Source organism: Cornus florida, unplaced genomic scaffold, assembly GCF_030987335.1.
Source record: "Cornus florida cultivar Cherokee Brave unplaced genomic scaffold, ASM3098733v1 CherokeeBrave_3.0.0_Hap2_Chr05, whole genome shotgun sequence".
NCBI classification, from domain to species: domain Eukaryota; kingdom Viridiplantae; phylum Streptophyta; class Magnoliopsida; order Cornales; family Cornaceae; genus Cornus; species Cornus florida.
In genome coordinates, this window is record NW_026775575.1 from 98,443,419 (window position 1) to 98,459,794 (window position 16,376).

Genomic DNA, 16,376 nt, shown 5'->3' on the forward strand with positions numbered 1-16,376 from the left:
GGTTTGTTTTTGTATGGTTTTGTAAGCATGTATAGGTGGATGGTTTATATAGATGAGAGGCGGCTAAATATGGTTTGGCACATGCTTGATCATCTCCACAATATGTGGTGAGAAATTTCAAAGAGTGCCAAACCATTAAAGTCTTCAATTAATGTCTCAAAATGATTTTCATGGAACTACTGATTGTATGGATTGTTAGTCTGGTCCAGCCCAATGGCAAATTCATGGAAAATACTTTAATAGTTCTGAAATAGGGCAATGATACCTTCAAACATGAGTTATGTGAGTGGAGGTGTGGACTTTCACGACATAATGTCAGCGTGATGCCACCAAGACATCATGTGGTGAGTTTCATATCCTCCTTCAATCAGGCTTCATTTGTCATCTCTAAAGTTAGAAAATGCGTATATTTTTTTTTAAAAAAAATCAACATTAATGGTATGACATTGGAGACAGATTAAATATTAACACATAGTTGTAAGATTCACGGATCTAAATACATTTTAAATTTACGTAACATCATATAATAGGTTGGTTGGTATTGCTGGTGTAATAAAATTTTTCAATTAATTTTTTTACGCTTAATTAATTATGGAAAAAAAATAAAATTTCTATCTTAAATAATAGGATATTCTAGGCAAAATGCCTAACCATCAATCATGTTGTAAGATCATAAGAAGGGATTATGAGATGATTATAGGTTTTCTTTTTAGAGTAACGACATTTAGAGAAATTTGAACGAAATGGGAGCCATTCATTAGATACATTCAACTCGATTCTACATTTCAAGCCACTTCCGATTGAGTATATCAATGTGAGGGAGGGCATTGGGTGTTCCATTTCCTTAAAACTCTTCGACCTTGAAAGTCTGTCATCCTTATTTGAATTATAGCAGATGATAATGAACGAGAAGTGCTGACGTACCCTAGTTTTAAGGCTCAAGGGAGGAACTAATAATGGGCTAACCTGTGCTATAGCCAAGGTCGAATTGAAAAAAAAAATTAGTACTATTGTTCCTATAATTCTATGTACTACTCTTCATCTTCCTATCAGCCCAACCCAATCCATAATATTTCTATAAATAAAAAGAGTTATAAAATTTACAAAGGCCAAACCTTAAATATGAGCAAACTCACGAACCATAGATATGCTCAATCACAAAAATAAACCATAATAAAATATAATAGGACCCAGCCCAATAAATCAAACACATTATTAGTTTATCGAAGAAGACCTAAACTCTCCGTGTGTAAAGCACTAAGGCATATGTGGATGGATATCATGGATTATTATTGTTAATCCAGTGAAATATTGAATTTTATTTTTACAGAGAGGGGGGGGGGGGTTATTAAATTGAATAGTTTACTACATAATTGATTAATAACTAGTCAGGGGCGGAGCACATATGTCTTCCTTTCTAATGTGAATTTATTGATAAGGAATATATATATCTTGCATTCTTATAATTGTTTGTTTTAATACTTGTATGAAGCAAACTTCAATGAATTCTTAACTGTGAAAATACATTAGAGTTTGGAAGTGTAAATGTATTAAAAGGTTATAAATTATTGGATTTAATTGAATAACTGATGCATGGTAATTATGTATTTAGAACATGGATGACACGTTAAACAATCATAAATTTAATTATTTTTAGCCCTCCTTACTTTACAATCTTAGCTCCGCCCCTATTAAGGCTTACCCAAAGAGACCAAAGGCTTGAGTATTAAGGCTTACCCAAAGAGACCAAAGGCTTGAGCGAGTCTAGACTCATGGACTGGACTTTTTAAACCTTAATGGATGTGGGTTCAATGAAGACCATTCTCTTCTTATCATTACACGTTCGAGACTTGGAGAGTATCTGTAAAGGAAATCAATCTATTTTTTCTACTATTAGGCGTCACAAATCACAACGCAAATTTAAGTGGACTACGTTTTCTGTTCGTGGAAATTAAAATTCTTTCCAAATGTGGGGTCCATCCCATTTGATTTATTTTAATCTATATAATGATAGCTCTATCAAAATTGTTTTCTATTATGATTAGTTTTTGTCCAATGATTTTTTATGATTATGAAGTGTTAGATCCGTTTGCCATGCGTTTTATTTTAAGAATTTTATTTTTAGCTTAAATAGAAAAGTGTTTTTGTTGTAGGAATATTTTGAAAAAAAATTGAAAGTACGTTTGAAAACGATATTTTAGGTTTTTTTTTTTTTTTTTTTGCTTGTGTTGTGCGTTACTGTTATGGTTTTGGGATATGAATAGTTGTCAAAATAAGAAAAAATAACTTTTTGATATTTTGGTTTTGGGTCATGGTTCACGAAGTATTTTTGCACGATGTAAAATAAAATAAGGACGCATTAAATATATTTTTGTTACCAAAATTAACACTGTAACAACCCAAAAATAAAAATAATAAAAACAAAACAAATGTGAAGCGGAACCTTAACTTTTTATACAATTAAATTTCAAAAACTAAACGAGTACATACAACATATGAAGTGTTCTTTCAATATACAAAATATTTTAAGAGTATATAACAACATCAATTTATCGTATAGAATTTTCAATATATTTTTGTCCCAACAAGACCATCACTAAAGTCCTCGATCATTACTGTATTGTGGTGGGACAAGACCTTCATTAAGTCCTTGGTTAAGTTTCAATAACTTTTTATCCCAAACATTAAAAAAAAGTGACACCACTTGTAACTGGTTTGGACAACAAGAAATGTACGTAGTTTGATTAGAAACAATTAGCTCTGACTTTGAACCAAATTTTAATTAGCTGTCGACCTCGCAAGTTATGATAGCATTTACTGGAATAACATTCTAGACTGATATAAATTTTTTATAGTATGAACAAAAATATATATATTAGACTTAGGCTCCGTATATTTGAGCGTAAAATATTTTATTTTAAAAATATTTTTTGTAATTTTTGGTATTTAATTGTCGAAAAATATTTACAAAAAAAAAAAAATATTAAAGTTTAATAAAAATAACTTATTCATTAATTTTCGACAAACTATTTTATACGTTTCACCCGATAGACTCGACCTCCTTTATCAAACACCGAACATTAAAATTGAAAGAAAATATTTTACCTGAAAAAAAATATATTTTACATTGAAGCAAATGGAGTTTCAGTGTTAAATATATAATCACCAGACCAAGTAGTCTTGATCATATAATTACGGTCATTAATTACTCTACAAATGTGCGGTTGAGAATTCGAGTCTTGGCATAAAAAAAAAAATCTTACTTTTTTTCATGTATGAATCTTATTTGTTATAATTGAGATCTAATTTGAATGAAAATTTTGTAAATATTTCAAGAGATAGTTTTTTTTTTTTTTTTTTATTTCTTTCTATCAAAATATTTTATTGCTTTGCACCACAGTTGATCTGTTCCGACCGAAAGAGAAGCATTCCAGCTTTGGTTTAGTTTTGAAAATTAAAACGTTGGATACAAGTTCTAATTCTCTTGGTTCACAACATAAATGATCCAAATATGGCTTATAATCTATAATCAATTAATTTAACTGTTTTCTAAATTTTAATGTTCATAAAAACGTATATGCACAAAAAATGGGTTAAAAAAAAAATTAGAAAATAAAGATTGATTAAACTCTTGTGTTGTTAATTTTTGTCTTGATAAAGAATTTTCATTAACTATTTATTTTAGAGGTAATATATAACTTCGTTAATTTATTTGTTTTTTACCTAATACCTTGGTTGAAGTCTTCACCTATACAGTATTCTTCATTTATTTTATTTGGTTAGAATTTTTTTTTTCGCCGCCAATCTTATTTGGTTATATAAATATATCTACCAAGAAAGCGAACCTTTCACCTCCTTTTGAAAAAGAATTAATTATACATCAAATGAAGCATCACGGAGTTGCATAAAAGAATATGACTCAAGGAATATGCTTATGTCCTCCATGTCTGTGTCTTCCCTCGTCCCCCACCCCTCTCTCTCTCTCACACACACACAAATGAAGCACTGGGCTTCCTTTGTTTCACCAAGTAAGATGCAGGTCTCCAACTCTCTACAAAGGTTAAAGTACAAATAGATTCCAAATGGGAACAGCTTGCAAGGATTAGTAGCACTGGCGTCCCTCGTTTTCTTTCTTATGATGACATTTTAGACTTACAGTCATCTCTCTCGCACATCACACACACACAAAGAAAAGTGATTACCAACATCTAGTTTCCTTCCATACATTATAAAGCAGGTTACACAGAAAGCATAGCACATTATAACATGTGCTCAAATTTATTCTATATATAAATATAAAACTGATTTGAATCCTTTATAAGTGGATTTTACAGTTTTTATTACGAAAATCAGTATCAGCAGGTGATCAAGGGCAAAACACAACCTTATAGTTGGTCCCACCAGGGCATGTAAATGTGCTAGTTTGATCATCCTTGGGATAACTATAAGCATCTGGGCACCTTTCCTTAAAAAATCTTGAGAAATTTGTGGGCCCACAATTCCCGGAATTGCAACAGTACTCATCGGTCTTGAACACGGTACACGGGTTATTACACCCGCCCGGTGCCCTCAATTCATTCGGGCATTGCCCGTTAATATCAGCTGTACATCTTATGCCACGGGTGCACCCATTGGACGTTGGGCTAAAGTCCATGGGCACATTGAACCCGTCCACAAGAGAAATGTCAAAGAAATCCAAGTTTTGGTATTGGTTTAAGGCATACTCAGCTAGTGTGTTAGGAGGTGCACCATAGCCATTGCATTGGAGGAGTCCATTGCAGTCACCGGTCTGACAGCTGCCCCGGCCTGATGCATCGAAGTTGCAACCGGTTCGGGGCCAGATACGGGCTCCTGTTGTGCCTGCCGGGGCATTGATGTCCCAAGTTTGGCCTGGGTCAAGCCGCATGCCACCACCGGGGACGCCCGCAGCCCAAACCGTGTAGGGGCAGTTGTTTATGACATTGAAAAGGGCTGCATGGGTGAAGGTGAAGAAGAGGGTAGTGAGAAGGAAAATGGAAAGGAAGAGAGATTTGGAGAAGTTCATGTCTGGATTGAGAGAAAGTAGCATATGGGTTGTGCTTGTGGGGTGGTGTTGAGGGAATGGGGTTGTTTTTATAGGGGAAGGGTGGCTGTTGGCTCATAGATAGGAAAGTCACACTTTTAATTTCCATAAAATTTTTGGTAAATGATCATATCATCATCACATGAATCATTTAACTCAAATTGAATACACGTCACGGATAATAAGCTAAAGTCTTCTGCCAAAGTGCGAGAGACACTTATCACTGAATGCTAAACGCTGAAAATTAAAAAAAAAAAAAAATTATTTTTCTATTACCACTTAAAAATATAAGGTCTTAAAATTTTTAATACTTAATTTTTAATTTTATCAAATAGCAACTTAGTAACCTAAATTATGTAGCTAGGTTTTAAAAAAATTAGCCCCACCCCCACCTCCACCTCCACCTCCCTCCGCGCCTGGTCACACCAATTTTTTTCTCCCAAGGTACACACGTCTTTCTCTTACATAAATAAAGATAATGTGGACATGACAATTTAAGTGGACTACGTCTTCTGTTCGTGGCGTCCCTGGCTTCTCATATATTGCTTCTCAATGCAAGGCCCGCCTCAGGCCCTCAACCAACAACCTTTAAGAGCTACTAGAACAAAATTTAAATGCTTTCCAAATGTGTGGTCAGTCTTCCATCGCCGGCCGTTTGATTTATTTAAATCTATATTATGATGCCTACAAGAAACTTTTTACCATTCTAATTAGTTTGTCTTTGTGAATTTTCAAAGGATTAAATTTTCCATTTTTTTTTTTTAAATTATTTACCCAAAAAAAAAATCAAATGATTAAGAAATGTTAGTTTTTTGTGCAATTAAATTTCAGTAATTAAACGGCTACTTTCAATGGATTCCACCACTTCATTAAGACCATACAAAATATATTTTATGGGTGTGACAACATTTATTAATCATATAGACTTTTCATCCTTGATTATCACTATATGGTGGTGGATCAGGACCTTCACTAAAGTCCTTGCTTAAGTTTGAATGTTTTTCATTTAGGAAGGCAGCTGTTTGGACTACTGGAATTTAGTATTGTTGGAAAATATTAGCTCTGACTTTGAGTTAATTTTTTTATACCCGCAAGTTACTTTGATAACTATTATTATTATTTTTTTATTTTTCCGGTAAGAAAAAAAAAAAAAAAAATTTCTTTTGGCTTAGTGTAAAATATATAATTCCTAAATGAGAGGTTGACGAGTCCTCAAATTGTATACATATATTCCTAATATTTGTTAATGTATGGATCTAAAAGGTTATTTGTCATAATTGAATGCTAATTTTGCTTAACAGTTAGGACTACTGTATATGATCACAGAAACATATATGCACAAAAGGTACCTGAAAAAAAATTAGAAAATGAAGATTGATTAAATCTTTGTGTTGTTTATATTATTTTATTTTATTTTATTTATTTGTCCATTGTGGTGGAGAACAACTCTTACAATACTTCAACCATTCACCTTTTGATCACTTTAGTTGATCGAGATACCACTTCTTTGTTAATTAAAATATATAAAAGAATATGACTTAATAATTAAGGACAATGCTTCTCTGTCTTCCTCGTTTTCTTTCTTCTCTTGTGTCTCTCTCTCTCAGAGACACATTAAGCAAAACAAAACAATAAAATGAAGATTATTCATAGGACAGTGATTATCAATTTGTAGCACGTACATACTTTCCTTCCATATATGAAGTAGGTTTAAAAAAAAAAAACAAACAAACAAACAAACATCGGCACATCATAACACGTGCTCAAGTTTATTATATATAGAACTGATTTGAATCCTCATAAGTGGATTTCACAGCTTTTATTGTGGATATATATTGGGTTAACTTCAGTTACACTCCCTGAGGTATGTCCTAACTTTAAGGAGACCCCTCCACATTTGCAAAATTTCAGTCAGACCCTCTACTTTTTCTGACACAGATCAGTCTTCCCCCTCAGTCAACGGTCAAAGTTGGTCAGAGATACTTTTTGCCGACGTCAGCAAAAAAAAGCTTTTAATGCCCAGATTGTCCCTAAACGGTTTTGTTTGTTTACAAATATTAATGGTTATGTTTGGCTTCAGGTTATAAAGTATTTAAAATGCCCAGATTGCCCACAAAGTCCATGTTAAAGCCCAGATTGCCCCTCAACTCCAACGATCATGTTTGGCTTCTATAAATAGGAGATAGGCACAATATTTTTTTGCACTTCCTCTCTTATATTCTCCTATGTAAAGTGCCTCTCTTCCTCTCTTATATTCTCCTATGTAAAGTGATGTCTCAATCAAGCGTAAATAGTCGTGAAGGTAGAGGCAGAGGCTATATACAGTATAGGAACAAGATTTGTCGCTGTGGGGATTTTGCTATAGTGAAGGTTATAGAGAATGACAAAAATCGCAACAAAGGAAGGCTGTATTATACTTGTGAAAATGAAACATGTAGTTTTTGGGAATGGTGTAACCCTATAGATGATTCTGTTGGTGCTGCTGTTGTTGGTGCTACTGAGGAGTATTCACCTGCAAATCAACTTTTGCTTGAGGTTGTTGCTGAATTGAGGTTGCAGAGACAAGCTATAGGTTCAAGGTTACTAGTTATTGAAACAACTATTTTGTATTTGAAGATAGTTGTATTTGCTTACTTCTTGTTATCTGTTTTTGCTATTTATTTGAAATAAAATTATGTAATGAATATTGACCTATATTGAGTACATTTACCATTGAAGCATCATCAATCTATTATCATTGCACATGCATATACAATCACAAATCAAGCATCATCTATTACTGAGAAACCACAAAAAAAAAAAAAAAAAAAAAAAAAAAAAAAAAAACATAACCATTGTCAACCACAAACTTACAAACATAACCTTTGTCAACCACAAACTTACAAGTTTCAAACAAAGTAGGTCATAAAAAAATCCTCACTGTTGTATGGTGAATAAAACCCAAAGGAGCCTCCAACTGCTAGTTACCCTCTCTAAAACCAGCTCGCTGTTGTGTTTTTTTCCTTGGTACTACTGCTTTTGCTACTCTCTCTGTAATTGAATATTAGGATTAGAATATTAATGCAACAATAAATTAATATGTATAAGGATAAATATTAGGTAATTTATTACTTACCCATGGCGGAGGATTAACACCAATACCACTCTCACTTGGCTGTCTTCCACCTCTGATGCCACTCTGGTTTGGCTGTCTTCCAACTCTGCTACCACTCACATTTTATCGAGAACCACCACCAATGCCACTCACATTTGGTTGAGAAGCTCCTCTTGCATGTACATTTCTTCCACCTCTTGCACTTACATTTCTTCCACATATCCTAGCAGTTTGGGACTGGAAAAAATTTAAACAAAAAAAATTAGCTAAGTACAGTATTAGGTAATTATAGAATTAAAAATTTGTTATAGTGAACATAAGTAAGGACTTATACCTGTTGTGTAACACCAGAAGTTCCTGCTCCTTCTGATCCTTGAGTTTGAGACCTTATGTTTTCCTAAATTAACAATTAGAAGGTATATTAAACAGTAATAAAAGAAATTTATCAAAACATAGCAAGTTTAAAATTGACTGAAACACTCACTGTTGCTGTTTGAGCTCTTCCTCTTGCACTTACAGCCCTCCCTCTTGCTGCTGCAGCTCTTTCTCTTGTTGTTTGAGCTCTCTGGCAAGTCCTTTTATTATGACCAGTTTGTAGGCAATACTTGCATGTTGCAACTGATGATCTCTTAGGTACTCCACTTGCACTTACAGGGGCAGGTTCACTGTGATACCCCTCGGATCCGAGACACGGGTTGATCAGGCCCAAGCCCAAACCTGAGGGATATCAAACAATTAAATCGAACACAGAATAGAAAATTAAGAATTTAAATAAAGAAAACCAAAAGAAATATTAATAAAATCCTCCAACGATAAATAATATTAATTCAATCCTCCAAAACCTTCAAGGTTACAACTTGGGAATCCAAATAGTGGACCCCTAAAGAAAATCTCAACTGAACTGGAACTGAAGACATCAAACTAGAATCATCGAGAGAAGTCCTACATACGTAGATGAATGAGAGACTATCCTCGATAAGCATGATCAAACTCTAAGGCTGGAACCGTCCTGCACCTAAAAAGAATAATAGAAGAGTGGGTCAGGCCCACGAGCAAGTTCTAATCTAACTGTAATCCATACAGTGACCCAATAAGCAGATACACCGTAGACACCTCACAATATCTATCTAGTCCATACATATAAATATATCGACACTAAGGAACATTCACTAGTCTATAATAGGGGTCTCAACGTGAATAAAAAGCAACATGCAAAAATGCACCCAAAGGTGGGCATGAGTACCTAGACCTAACAGGGTACACCTTAACCTATTATAACCAGCTACACATCCACTGCATATACGCACCCTAACCAACGAGTCTGAGACTCAAGCTCATCTCGTGGTACCATAAACATATATATAAAGTTCGTCCAAAACCAGGGTATGTAGTTCAAATATTTATTGAACTGACATACAATAAATAAACTAGTTAGTCTCTCAACTTATTCAGTTGATATGACTTAGCTACCATCCATTAATCTAGGAAGCCATTTAACTTAGTCGCAGTTGATCTGACTTAGTCATAATTAGGATTTAATATTTTTCAATCCATCCTTTAATCCATTAGGGTAGGTTTAAGCGTTTTGAGCTAAACTGTCCCTAATATGTCACCGTCCCATACCGGTGCATACAATCCTTCATATTCATGTAAATTACAAAACATAAATAATAAGTTAGTAATTTACAGTCTAAAACCAATATTCAAATCATTGCAGAAAAGTGTTTAAAGTTTCAGCAATTTAAATCCAAGAATTAAACCATGTAATTGCTGGAAACGGTTTAATAATTCACAACTAGCATCCAGAGCAGGCATAGATCAAATCTAATATATCAATGACTCTATCATGCATTTAAAATGAATTCTATAATTATATTATAGTCCAATAAATTGCTAAATTAATTTAAGCAACTTAGTTCTTTATATCCGGTAACAGCTTACTAAGTTGTACACTAGTATTCTGTTTTATCTTTTAAAACAGAGCCATGCACTATGCTACAAGTCCAATTTATTAATTAAAATATTTCACCATGCATTTAAAACAAGTTTTATAAACACATTAAATCCCATTTAATTGTTGTAATTTAATTAAGCAATTATCTTGTCTTCCATCCGTTAATAGCATAGAACATTAATTAACTGTATACTGTTAATCCCAACAATTTAGAATTAAACTTTAATTAATTTAGGGTCTTAATAACACCCAAAAACAACTTCTTAGTCCCTCTATGAAAACCCAGACCCATTAGGAACAGTTTCCATGCTTAACAGTACAAATAGTTCGTAAAAACATATAACATAAAACAAAAACTAAAGGGAGCCTGCTCTAATTTTTGAAGAGCAGGCTCTTTTGAGCGTAGACCCGGCTCTAGAAGTCTTAGAGCAGGCTCTACTTATGTGGGAGCTGGCTCCCACTTCTATGGAGCCGGCTCTCACCTCTTTTGAGAGCCTTCAGTCCCCAGTGCTTCGTTTCAGCTTCTCTGCTCCTTCTCCGGCTTATTCCTATCACTCTGTTGGTTTTTAAAACTGATCTTAAGAGTTTTATTTAAGCCTAGAATCATGCCCAAGATTTGTTTACAATAATTTGAAATCAATTACAGAGATTAAACAAAGCCATTAAACTAGCATGTTTGAAAACAACACTGAAACTAATTTAAGAAATTTCAGTTCTATTCCAACCCCTCTGTTCCTCTTCACCACTGAACCTAAGGATCTTATCTCATCCCAGTAACATCCCCATGGTTCGTTTGCAGTAGTTGAAATCAATTACAAAGTCTAAAGTTACAACAGAGTTAACATGCTTACAGAAAAACAACTGGAACGAGACATGTAGAAATTGTTACAGTTTTGATTTTAACACAACCAGATCATTAATATAACATATATTAAACATGTAAATTCCAGTTACTGGTTGATTAAACCCTAGAGATTATCTAGGTGCACAGAACACGAGCCAAAGAGAAAGAGAAAGAGAAGAACTTGCCTGTAATTTTGGTTTCAAAACTGTATCGCCATCTTCCTAATTTTCAGCAACCCCTGACCACCTTCAAACCTCCTATGGTTTTGGTTTAATCCACCACTACTCACCCTTGGTCCTCTCTGTCCTCCTCCTAAGCCTTGTTCTGTTTTCTATCGTTCAGTTCTCTCACAAGTCTCTGTTACCTCTATGCCTCCACACAGAAACTTACGTTTTTGTTTTGTTGTTTCTTTAAACCCTAAACCACCGTAATACACCTATTTATAAACTTAGACATTACACCTTAATCCATGTATAATTCGGCCCATAAGCAAACCTAGGTAAAACAATGTCGGTTGCCTATGAAAACTATATATGTGCAACCAACCCTACAGTCACGTTAAATTAGCAACCAATTACATTTAATTAAATTCTTCAAATAAAATTCAGGTAATGAAAACATTAAATGCAACAAAATAATTAATTCAATTTATTTATACCATTAAACAAGTAATCACATTAATCCAACAAATAAATCAAATAATGCAATTAAATTACAAATAAATCACATAACACTAATTAATGCAATTAAATAATCAAATAATGCAAGAAAAAAAAAAAAAAAAAGAATTAATGAAATTCCAGAACTATCCTTTGTAAATTTAGGAGTATTACATTATTTCTCCCTAACAAAAAGAATTCCATCCTCGGAATTCGCTCTTACCTTTTTCCAATATTTCAGGAAATTGCGAGCAAATGACATCCTCCCGTTCTCAAGTGGACTCAGCCTCATTGTGATGACTCCACTGAACACGCACCAAAGGAATCACCTTATTACGAAGGATCTGATCACGACGATCGACAATACGACACGGTGGCTCTAAATAACTCAATCTCTTCAACATCGATATGCTGATACCGATCCTCATCTCGCAGAAATTTCCACAACATGGAAACATGGAACACATTATGGACGCGATCCAAATTATCCGGAAGTGCCAACCGATAAGAAACAGCTCCAACGCGATACGTAATCATGAATGAACCAACAAATCGCGGAGACAACTTCTCTTTCTTCCCAAAGTGCATAACACCCTTCATAGGAGACGCTTTGAGTAGAACCTAATCCCTAACCTGAAACTCTAATGCCCGAGTGCGACGATCAACATAGCTCTTCTGCCTACTTTAGGCAGTATGCATGCGATCTCGAATAAGAGTTATCTTCTCAGAAGTATCCTTGATGAACTCAGGACCCAAGAATCTGCTCTCACCAACCTCCATCCAACAAACAGGCGATCGACACAGTCGGCCGTATAACGCCTCAAAAGGTGCCATCCCAATAGTCTTCTGAAAACTATTATTATAAGCAAACTCCACAAGCAGTAAGGAATCCTCCAAGTGGCCTTTGAAATCAAGAACACACTACCGAAGCATATCCTCTATAATTTGATTCACCCGCTCAGTCTGTCCATCAGTCTGAGGATGATAAGCAGTGCTAAGATGCAACTCTGTACCCAAAGCCTGCTGAAAACTCTTGATAGACAATGGAATGCCATGCAACTTCACAATCTCTGAAATGTAAAGCCTCGCCAGCTGCTCCGAAATGAAGTCAGTGCGAATAGGCAAGAAGTGAGCTGATTTCATCAGTCTATCCACAATAACCCAAATGGAATTGTGATCCTTGAAGGAATTTAGCAACCCTTCCATAAAGTCCATAAAAATGCTCTCCCATTTCCACTCCGGAATCGGTACTGGCTGTAGAGCTCCTGGCGGCCTTTGATGATCAATCTTAACCATCTGACAAGTACTACACTAAGAAACAAAAAGAGCAATGTCCATCTTCATACCAGCCCACCAAAACTGCCTCTTCATATCCTGATACATCTTACCCCCTCCTGGATGAACCGAAAACTCAAAGTGATGAGTCTCAGTCATCACATCCTTCTTCAAATCGTTAGCAGAAGGTACTACTAAGCGTCCCTTATACCTCAAGCCTTCGTCAGTCCCAACATAGTAAAATGGAACTTCCCCAAAAGCTATCTCTGCAACCTTGTCCATGCACTGCTGATCTGTGAGTTGAGCTTTCAAAACCTTACGAATGATGGAAGGTGTAACCACCATGCAAGCCATAACAGTATCTGATAACTCATCCACATTCCTCAAAGCATTCCACTCAGTGGTGAATAAAACAGAAAGACTACCAACAAGTCGGCGACTGAGTGCATCCGCCACCACATTCGCTTTCCCTGGATGATACTGTATAAAAAAGTAATAGTCTTTTACAAACTCCAACCATCTGCGCTGTCTCATATTCAACTCCCGCTGAGTGAACAATTACTGCAGACTCTTGTGATCACTAAATAATCTGAAAGCTTCACCCAACAGATAATGCCTCCAAATGCGTAGGGCAAAAACCACTACTGCCAATTCCAAATCAGAATACATCCAAGACCCTGTAAAGAAGCATTTGTGTAGACAAGATACTCGATCCCGCTCTGTGGAGTAGCCAGAACCGGTGCAGAAGTCAACTTCCTTTTGAGCTCCTCAAAAGCTCACTGACAGTGTTCATCCCACACGAACTGTACACCCTTTTTAGTTAAGTGTGTCAGTTGTCCAGCTATCTTAGAGAACCCCTGGATGAATCTCCGATAATATCCCGCTAAACCGAGGAAACTCCGAATCTCAGTAAGTGAAGTTGGTTGTCCCCACTCAACCACGGCTGAAACCTTGGCTGGATCTACTGCTATCCCCTTTTCTGACACCACGTGACCCAGAAACTTCACTTCCCGCTGCTAAAATTCACACTTCTCGAATTTGGCATACAGCTGGTGCTCACGAAGCGTCTGCAACACTATCCGTAGATGCCTAGCATGATCGTCCTCCGACCGAGAATAGATCAATATGTCATCAATAAAGACAATAACAAACTGATCCAAATAAGCCCGGAAGACTCTATTCATTAAGTCCATGAACACTGCTGGTGCGTTAGTCGTCCCAAACGGCATGACATAAAACTCATAAGAACCATATCTCGTGAGAAATGTTGTCTTAGGAACATCCTGCTCCCTAACCCTCAGCTGATGATACCCAGAACGCAGATGAATCTTGGAGAAGTAGGTGGCTCCCCGTAACTGATCAAACAAATCATCAATCCTGGGTAGAGGGTACTTATTCCGAATAGTCACCTTATTCAACTCCCTGTAATCTATACACAGGCAAAGCGAACCATCCTTCTTCTTCACAAACAGAACCGGTACTCCCCAGGGTGAAGTACTCCTACGAATGAAACCCTGGCTGAGTAATTGCTGAATCTGATCCCACAACTTTCTCATCTCCACTGGTGCCATCCTATAGGGTACCCTAGCAATAGGCGTAGTGCCTGGAGCTAAGTTGTAACACCCCCACATTTTCCACGCATAAGTTGATCAGGCTTATACACGAAAAACGAGGGATATCAAAAACAATTGGCAATATACAAGCATGGAATACAAAATGATGAAAATAAAAGAATTTAGACCGGAAAGAAACAGTAAATAATACAACATCCATCCATCCTTTATTTAAATACAGTCCTCCATTACAACTTGGAAATCCTATGTCAAGGATCCCTAAATATAAACCTGAGAGTTCGACGTCAAAAGTAAATAAAAACTGAAACTGAAGTAATACGTAAAACTTCTACCCTGAACTGGATCGTAAGAGTAGTTGAGTTCGGATGGTGGTCCCACACTGCTAACCTCAACCTTGGAACGGGTACTGACCGTATCCTGAAATAACAACAATGGTGAGTCAACCCCACGAGCAAGTCCTCTCTACTATGACCCAAATCAGAGAATCAAATAAATTAATCATTATGAATCGGTTGAGTACTATATCTGTATACATCCTAAAGGAACTATCCCATGTATAACATGACCTCAACCAGAATAGACGGTGATCACTTAGACTCACACTAGGTGGTTAAGTGTCGTCTTTCCCCACCCGGGAAATCAGCTATTATAAATGGTGCACGGTACTGACAACACAGACTATAACGAACTACACAGTGATAACACCTCGCAAAGTACTGATGAATATACTGAGCATATAAGTTAGGCAACACATGCCAGCAATATTAATAAATATACTGAGTATGTTAATTAGGCAACACATGCCAATACTATTAAACCACATACCCCGACAGCCACACATCTATCTATCGCAACGAATGCATAAGGTATAAATGAGTCTAAACTTATTAGCCAGCTCACATGGTTCTATATGGCAACACATCCATATAATATAAATGCGACATAATTTAAACAGTCCATTTATTTCCTGAAATGCACACAGCATAATAATCATGGTTGATATATGATTAACAGTATAAATATCCCATAATATATATTGGATAATTTATATGACTAAAACATGGCATTATTTAATTTAACAGTAATGTTTGATTCCATTTAGTAAGATATTAACACTATTTATATTTAACAATGTCATTAAATAAATCACATTAATATCCGTACCGTAAACGAGCCAATAGATGCTTAGAAGAGATTAATTGGCCATAAGAATAATTAACGGGTATTAAAATAATAATTTTGTGACCCGTTAAACCCGTAAATACCAACACAGTACCTAAAAATCCACGTTTAAGGTTCTGGAATTTACAAAACAGGCCCTAGGGGTATTCTGGTAATTTCCAGCAGCTGTAGGGGTCCCTCACGCGCCCCCACGCGCCTCCCAGAGCTTCCCACATGCGCCTCCACTATTCCCACACGCGCACGCGCTTACACGCGCCTTCACGCGCGTCTAGAACCTCCCACGCGCGCGCACGCGCTGCCACGCGCGCACTAATGCATCCTGATGACGCGGCGTGTGCTGGTTGGTCGGTTGTACCGTTTCTATGTGGGCGCGCTACACTGGATTGATCCACCTACCTTCCCTCCATCCAACGCTCACGGATCCGAGTGTACCGCGGTAACATGGACCGCGATGCACCGGATCAATCAGACTCTACCAATGGCCAGGATGCACGCGCGCACTAACCTACCATGCGCCGCATCACACCGGATCACTCCGGTCATCTTCTTCACTGCCGGTGGCCGGAAACCTCGCCGGAGGCTCGCCGGAAATTGCAGAAACTTACCGGAAAATTCTAGAAAATTCAAAAAAAATCCCAAAGGCCATAATAATTATTTTTAGCTATATTTTGATTACATAGGCCATAAAATAATTGTTGACCACCTTTAATAATTAAAATTTCCTTTCTTTAA

At 36.2% G+C, this 16,376-nt stretch overlaps 1 protein-coding gene and 1 long non-coding RNA gene across 2 annotated transcripts; both read right to left on the bottom strand.

The window, feature by feature from the left end:
- Window positions 1-4,195: 4,195 nt before the first annotated feature.
- LOC132307863 (thaumatin-like protein) lies at window positions 4,196-5,098 on the bottom strand. The gene has a single exon (XM_059805739.1). The coding sequence runs from the start codon at window positions 5,066-5,068 to the stop codon at window positions 4,367-4,369; it is 702 nt and encodes a 233-aa protein (XP_059661722.1). The 5' UTR covers window positions 5,069-5,098; the 3' UTR covers window positions 4,196-4,366.
- Window positions 5,099-7,853: 2,755 nt separating this feature from the next.
- Window positions 7,854-8,553, bottom strand: LOC132310394 (uncharacterized). The gene is made up of 3 exons (XR_009482601.1): window positions 8,491-8,553; window positions 8,178-8,393; window positions 7,854-8,092 (listed from the first exon to the last, which is right to left on the bottom strand). It is a non-coding gene; the product is annotated as an uncharacterized LOC132310394 (long non-coding RNA).
- Between the last annotated feature and the right edge of the window lie 7,823 nt (window positions 8,554-16,376).

Coding starts and splice junctions, on each gene's coding strand:
- LOC132307863 (XM_059805739.1), bottom strand. CDS start 5,068: ATGCTACTTTCTCTCAATCCAGACATGAACTTCTCCAAATCTCTCTTC.